Consider the following 7,911-nt stretch of genomic DNA (forward strand, 5'->3'; position numbering starts at 1 on the left):
GAACACACAGAAACATCCATCAATCCAAAGTAATCTGCCTGTCTCTCGTGCTTCAGTTTGGACCCGGTGTGGTGGTGAGACTCGGTATTAGGGTTAGTTCTAATCTGTTTTCTGTCCTCTCTGCCCTGCTCCCTCTCATTTCAGCCTTATACCCACTGAGCCTCTTGTATGGATTCCTAATGTTCCCCACTATAGATGTCCCAGTGCTCCATTTTCTTCTCTTGCAGTAGAGGTGGGCGTATCGATCCAAATATCGATAGTATTACCAACACCAGTATCGGTATTGGATTGATGCTAGCGTGATAGGATCGGTACTTTGTTGATATCAGGCACACTGAATTGTGTTAAGCACATTATTTTTCTGGAAATGAAAAAAACATACAAACATGCACTATGAAAAATGTCTGATCCTTTTTGTGTGACTGTCAGTTCTGTTTTATTAATAGCCCATATCAAATTTAAACAACAGGAGTTGACCCAACAAGCTTCAGAGACAGGCAAATTTAAATTCCAGGTCTCCAAAAAACCCAGTTTAAAAATAAATGGAAAGCTGAAAGATGTGTCTTTCTGTGTTAACTAATTATTGTGGAGAATAAAAATCACAGTGATTTAGTGGACACTAAAATGCATTTCCAAATTGATGATGATTCATCTCATAAATTGTGACACACTGCTCTCCCCTAAAAAAGCTGGCTTTATATGTTAAAAGTACCTGTATTAGTACCAGCAGTACTGACCCTGTATTCCCTTGGTATTGGAACGATATTAAAATTTGCAGTATCACTATTTAGCACTATCTTGCAGCCCTGAATTGCAGAGAAATGGAAGGATCCATGACTTAGAGAACACAGTAACCCAGGAGTTTTAATGAAGTTGTTTAATGTCTCAGAAACATTGTAGCTATCTGGCATGGTAGTGATGAGACCGGTCAAACACAGGAGACAAATGAAATATACAAAATAATTCATATCAGAAAATAAGCAGAGACGATTATAAAGCAAAAAAAAAAATGTAAGTACAATAAATGATTAAGAAGCATACTGCTACTTCTATTGGATAAACCCCTGAGTTTGACAAAAAAGAAGAAGAAGAAGCAGAAACCAGAAGTATATAAACAGAAAAAAAAAATTAAAAGTTGGCAGTTTTCTAGAAATTAAGAAAGAGGGTGATAGAGTCTGTTGGGTGGAGTGCCTGTGTAACAACACACAGCTGATACCAGACATGATTACACTTTCAAGTTTTAATATTTACAAAACAACAACAAAAAAGTATATTAGCAAAGTCCATGTCAGCAGAAGATATAATATTAATGATGATAGTTATAATAGTACTGATAGTAATATGAACTTAAAAACAAATTACCACAAATTTTACTCAAACAAATTCACAAATTTGAAAAGAAACTTAAGTTGTTTTAAGTCTAATACAAAAAAGAAAAGAAATCAGACAAAACATCAAACACATAAAGTGGTACCCATCACATCTTTACAGGTTGGAGCTGAGAGAGGCACCAGACTCTGAGCAAAGGAGGAGGAGGAGGGGTGAGTCGGCCGCATGTAGGCCCAGTCCCTTCCCTTTCTCCGGTGCAGTCTCCTCTCCCATCAGATACCTCACTGCAGCAGTTTATTGGCAGTCTGCTCTCATCATGCCACTGTGAGATGAAGAGGGGTTCCTCTGCCTCAACTAGCAACAATGTGACCATTGTCCCTCAAAATGTGTGGAAGTGATCTTATTACACTAACAATGTACTAGCCATTCAGCTAATGATTATAACCATGCTCAAAGGCAACAGGTTCGTACTGCAGTCACTGGAGTGACCTACTCCTCCCCCCCCTCAGCTCGTATCCCACACAGGCTGCAAAGGGTCACTGTCATGCAAGGCTACTAGGAACCATCAGCTTGTGTGTGATTTAGAGAAGACCCTGTAAAGACACCGAGCTTTAGGTGTCACATTGGGTTAGCTGAACTGTTTTCATTTCTCAAAGCTCAATGATTAAAAAAAGCAGCTTTTTCAAAGAAAAACATGACAGAAAAAACAAAATTAGAAGTCTGAAAGGAAGAAATGCAGTTCTCATCAGTGTAAAAGGTCCATTTCAATTCTATGTTAAAAACAACCTGTAGGTTACAAATGTTGTTGTGCTGTGGCAATTTTACAAATAAGCCCTGCTTTAAATTTGGTCCAAGTCAAACTCAGCTTTATCAGTCGAATCAAAAGGAAAGCTTGTTCTCACTAGTCTGATTTTATTCTGCATACATAAGTCTCTTTTTCCTTACATGTAGTCATTCCTTGATTTCAAGGCTGATTTTCTATGTTGCTTAAACACGATTGCCATCTCTTTGTTACAATCACCAAACCGAGCTTCAACAGATCACATTACTCCCACTGATATTTTTCTGAAACGACAAACACGTAGAGTTTATTTCAGCCGATCACTTCCTCAGCTGATGTGTGATTGGTGGGACTTCTGTGTCCCAAGTTTACCTCTTCCTCCTTCTAAAACACATAGAAAGTAATCTTGTTTTTTTTTTCAACCTACTTTGATTATTATCTTTTTATTTCTTACCTCTTCCCTCTACCTCCCTCCCCACGCCCCACCTCCTGTTATTTACAAGACCTGGAACTTCCAGGAGTTCTGGTCTTTGTAGTCCAGACAGTCAGCGGCATTGAAATTGAGCTTCCAGGCAGTTTGGTCTTTGTAGTCTAGACAGTCGACGGCTCCAAAGCCCAGTGAGGCGGCTGTGTAGCCCTGGGAGGACAGTGAGGCTGGGGACTGGCTTAGGGGCCCGCCCATAGAGGAGGCTGTGATAGGGCTCAGGGCCCCTCCGGTCCCCGACAGCTGTGGGTGCATTGGAGACAGGTAGGAGCTACAGTCCAGGCCAGTGAAGTAGGAGGAGGAGCCTGCGTAGCTCTGGCTGTAGGCTGGGGCCTGGGTGTAGGTCATGGGGTAGGTGGTGGTACGCTGCATGCACGGGGTGGTGGAAGCAGACAGGGGGTCTGGCAGCGGAGAGATCGAGGCTGGGCTCCAGATGGACACTGTGGCACTAGCAGAGCTGGAACTGGGGGTGATGGCGGTGCCTGGAGGAGGGGGAGGAGGGCTGTAGGGACCGTTGGTGGGGTTGGCACTGGCCTCGGTGTTGGCCTCACGAGCAGGGGATGCCTTCTTTTTAGGGGGCCGTGGTTTGGACTGGCCTGTGCTCTGTTGCTGCTGCTGGCGGCACTTGGCACGACGGTTTTTGAACCAGACCTTTGGGAACAGGAGCATCAGAGAGAAGATATCTAAGTATCACTATTTCACAATCAAAGCAGCTGATAAAAAACATTAAAGATGTACAAGCTGCTTTCATAAGAACTCAACAAACCCTCACTTTCTTTCTGTATGTGTGTCTCTGTGACATACGCGCACGCGCGCACACACACACACACACACACACAGGTGTTTTGCCCTGCCAATATAGGAAAATATATATGATTATAATTTTCAGTGTAATGTGTTACCTGGACTCTGGACTCAGGCAGGTTGATCTTGAGTGCCACTTCCTCCCTCATGAAGATGTCTGGGTAGCGTGTTTTGGCAAAAAGAGCCTCCAGGATGTCCAGCTGCGCACGCGTGAAAGTCGTGCGCTCCCGACGCTGTTTGCGTGGGGTGCCTACAAAAAATATTATTATTATTATTATTATTATTATTATTGCCACGTTAAAATCTACGTTGAGTTTATACCTGAAGAATTCCGCAGAAAAATTATTGGACCATGTAAGGCCATGTATCAACGTTGGTGTGCATTTATTACATTTAAAAAATGATTGAACTGATGAATGAAAATAATATGAAATTCAAATCTATATATAAACCACTTCAATAAAAACGCTGGAACAAATAAACGAATTCCGATTTTTCTCTTGAATTCGCAGCATACACTTTAAATACATAAGCACTGTTGCGGCTTCGTTTCACATTTTATACGCTGCTGTGGATATTTGTAGACAAACAAATAGTGGCGAGTCTCCGTAGCTCAATCTTTTATGTGGCGTTCAGGAAAGAAACAAACGTGTGCGGGATTGAAACGTTTTTATAGGACCGAATAAGCGGATCCAGCAGGCCTGATGTTTTTCTTTCTTTTTTAATATTTCTGACTGGAAAAAAAAGAAAGACCGAAACGAAATGAATATCCACATCGGGGATTATGACTTTTAAAAACGTAAACTTTGGGCCGAGCTCGACAACACGCCTTCTGCCGTCGTTTCAAACTATCCTCTGAGCTGTGGCAGATGCTGATCGCTGCATATCGGCCTTTATAAACAACCTCAGTGTTCATTCATGAAAAAATATATATTATTAATGCACCAATATGAAATACAATGACTGTCCTTTTTGTAAATAGGTTACACTGTAAGCGCAACAGATTGGAGTTAGTTTTAATTCCGTGTGAGAACAGGCGGCCTTTCTCTTCTCACACATTTTCATTGTTTTTTGACTCTATAATCCTCTGAATTTATAGGTCAAGTGAACACATGTTCTGATACACGGAGCAGACACTTAGGTTCATAATCATAAATATAACCGTACAGATAAATTTTCAAATATATTATTCAAATTGAGTCTTTTTTTTTTCTTTACCGTTTTTCTGCGCGATATAAGCAATAAATACATAACGAATATTTCACTTAATTCCATCATTTCCCTTGTTTTATTTTATTTGTTTACTTAATATAAAGGCGATTAAAGAAACTACAGGTTTACACAGATTAAAAACACACAGAAGTCAAAGGCCAGTACTTACTGGGATATCCAACGGCGGCGGTGTGGAGCAGATCCATGCCCGGGCCGGACAGCGTTAACCCGTTCACGGCGTAATGGGGTTGCTTAATGTAGGACATCATGCCTCCTGCCGGCTTTAAAACACTCTCTCACTCGCTCTCTCCTTCTCTCAGACCGGGGGCCGGGTCTCCTAACTAGTCTCCAGGGGGTGTATCTCTCTCTCTCTCTCTCTCTCTCTCTCTCTCTCTCTCTTTCCCTCTCCCTCCTCTCTCTCTCTCTCTATTTTCCTTCTAACTGCCTTTAACGGTGTTTGTTCCTTTTCCTGGGATGTTTGGCCTTAGGTTGTTTTGTTTTTTTAATTGTCCATTGACTGCCTTCTCCTCAACTATTTTTATACGTTACTCTGACTTACTGCCTTCCAGCCAGGCACCTTTGGCCAAGCCCCTTTACGTTTGTTTCCATCTGACGCGTAAAACCACGGCGCTTTTAAGGATTTGGTGTTTGTTCAATGCTTCTAGTCAAAAAAAGAAAGACTACCTCAACTGAAGTCGGCCCGGTGCGACAAGTCAATACACCACACTGAAAACAGCACAGTTCGCTAATCGAGGCCGGTTAGAATCTCCATCAGAGCCGTGCGTAATTGCAGTGCGCACATATAACGTGGCCGGGTGAAAGATGGCAAAAAGCAGCGGCAGCAGCGGCAGCAGCGGCAGCTCCACAGCAGTTTGGTGCCTGCGGTCTGACGGGTGTTGAAAAATTGTAAGGCGGGTGGGGGGCCTCTCTGTCCCTGGTCGTCCCTGAGAAGAAGAGGATGCTGATCTGCAGGGCGGACAAGTGAGGAGAGCGAGAAGAGACTGGCTAATTAGAAGTAACTTCTTATCCAAGTAGACACCCAGAGCCCTCCCTCCTTCTCTCTCTCCCTCTCTCTCTCTGCGCACACGCCCACGCGCATCTACATATTGTTCATTATTCATTCAAGTTGTCTTTCAATAGAGGATAATATATGGTCTTTTCAATGTCCCTATTTGATCTAAATGTCGCCGCAGCAACAAAGAAGACTTGTTGATATGCAGGCAGTAAACACAAACATCGAAAAAGTATTATAAAACACACACCGCGCGCGCGCAAACACAAATTTTTAACAATTTTCGTTTTTATAGCCACTTGCCAAGCTTAAAACAGTCGTCCCAGCAACAAGCATAGGTGTCCGGAGACATTGTCAAGATATCATTTTTTTTAATTTGAATTAATTCTTTTAAAAAAAATTTAATATATTGTTCTAAAGTATTTTTGAAATTGGCCTCCCTAAAATAATTGGACAACTGAGTGTGGAGGCAGAGGTAGAGCAGCTGAGGCGGAGAAGGGGGGTACAGGCCGGATTAAAAGTAGCACAAAGACCGCGTTGTTCTGCTATTAAATCCCCTTCTGATCCCCAACATGCTGCCTCCGGACCAATTATCCATTCATTCACTTAATCAATAATAATAATAATAATAATAATAATAATAATAATAATAATCTGAAACTAGTTTTATTTGATTTGTCAGGCCCTGGTCTGATTATATACCTAAATTCTAAATGTGTTATAAGTATCTGATAAAGATGTTTTATTGCAAAGTCCGACGTTATTTCGTTATCTTATAATTTTGTACGCACTATTATTACAGAAGGTTGTTTGTTTTTTTGTTTCCGTTACCCTTTGTTTATTTTGTCAGTCCTGGTGTTGTATTTATTATCGCTGAGCTTTGTGTATGCGTTGTGTCTCCTCCCGGGGCTAGTTTGGCCTGTGCCATCCTCTACAGCGAGACAATTTCACAGTGTCCAAAGCCGATTCTCTGCGCTTGTTAATTGAATCGGATTTCTTATAGTTTAAAATCCACACACACACATACACACACATGTAGCTACAGCCCAAACTGTATAAGGGGTTTATCTAGCTCTGTAAAGCCAAAGCAGGAGATATAAAGACACACACAGAGCCACAGAGAGTATTTTACCGGCGTGTTTGAGCGTTTCCAAATCTCAGAATAAAATGTCTTCACCTGCTGAGGTGTGTGTGGTGGTCTCAGTGTGTGGGAGGCCTTCCAGTGTGCGCGCTGTTCACGGTTTGGATACGGTGGACTCTTCAGTTGCTTACCGCATCCAGGTACGCCTGTGTGTTTGTTGGTATGTCTAGCTGTTATTGTCAGTTGTTGTTGGGTAGTTTATACACAGCTAACTGCTAGCAGGATAGCTAATTGAGCTAACTGTGGGGAGTCCGAGGACAAGACTGTCTCGAGACCTCCAGCTGACATGAAAAAAAAAACGGCGGGAATAGCGAGACCTCAGATGCGCGTCAGGGCGCGAGCGCGGTAGTGCTGTGCACGCGCATTCTCCTAGCACCTGCCCTCAGAGTCTTAAGTACATTTTTTAACATGTTTTATGTTATAAGCTAACAGAAAATACATTGTTTTCTTACTTTTTATGTTAAAAATGTTTTTTTGTTATGAGCAGTAGAATTTGATAAGCTTATAGTAGAAAAAATAACTTCATTTAATCAGTAGTTTCTCAGTTGACAATATACGCGAGCATATTAAACAAAAGCATAAATAGCCTGTATTGTGTGCTAATTATAAATGACACATTTGTATTTGGGACTGTATTAGGCTATAAAGTATAGTTGTAAAATATTAGTATATAGTTATTTTTAGTTATTGTACATGTATTTTGAAATGGAAAAGCTGTTCTAAATTAGACTCTTAGGTTCCTAATAAGATAATAAAATATAGGATTTTTTTTTAAAATCGTCATTAGGTTGTAGCCTAAATGCTGCACCAGATTTAAAGAAAAAAAGTCCCAAAACTGCCGCATCCATTGTTTTAGAAAACAAGACAAGCATTATGAAAGCATTAGGAAGTTGACTCATTTATTCAGAATTATTTAGTACAGTCACTATTTTTGTCCTCCAAGTTATTTTCTTTGTGATTTTTACTCTTTAAATTGTGCTCTTGAATGTGCATAAAAAGATAAGCCCTCCCGAAGATACAGGGCTAGGTACCAGTCTAAATATTAATGCTCTTATTCAAAGCAGCAGATTTTACTGTTGCATGACAAGTAATGTTTTCTGGGTTGTTTGTTTTGGAAATTGTTCCGTGATGCTTGTGGTTTGGACGCA

The 7,911-nt window shown here is 41.1% G+C and overlaps 1 protein-coding gene across 1 annotated transcript; it reads right to left on the bottom strand.

The window, feature by feature from the left end:
- Positions 1–862: 862 nt before the first annotated feature.
- LOC147314057 (homeobox protein otx5-like) lies at positions 863–7,021 on the bottom strand. Its single transcript, XM_086260837.1, has 3 exons — positions 4,780–7,021; positions 3,497–3,648; positions 863–3,245 (listed from the first exon to the last, which is right to left on the bottom strand). Exons 1-3 carry the CDS (start codon positions 4,877–4,879, stop codon positions 2,607–2,609), a joined length of 891 nt encoding a protein of 296 aa, XP_086116963.1. The 5' UTR covers positions 4,880–7,021; the 3' UTR covers positions 863–2,606.
- Positions 7,022–7,911: the final 890 nt, after the last annotated feature.

The sequence above is a fragment of the Aulonocara sp. 'chitande type north' Nkhata Bay genome, linkage group LG14 (genome assembly GCF_057382095.1).
Source record: "Aulonocara sp. 'chitande type north' Nkhata Bay isolate Kocher_YH1m ecotype deep benthic linkage group LG14, A_spYH_male_GT1.1, whole genome shotgun sequence".
NCBI lineage: Eukaryota > Metazoa > Chordata > Actinopteri > Cichliformes > Cichlidae > Aulonocara > Aulonocara sp. 'chitande type north' Nkhata Bay.

Coding starts and splice junctions, on each gene's coding strand:
- LOC147314057 (XM_086260837.1), bottom strand. CDS start 4,879: ATGATGTCCTACATTAAGCAACCCCATTACGCCGTGAACGGGTTAACG. Junction 3,649..4,779: donor CGCCGCCGTTGGATATCCCA/GTAAGTACTGGC, acceptor TATTTTTTGTAG/GCACCCCACGCAAACAGCGT. Junction 3,246..3,496: donor TGCCTGAGTCCAGAGTCCAG/GTAACACATTAC, acceptor CTGTTCCCAAAG/GTCTGGTTCAAAAACCGTCG.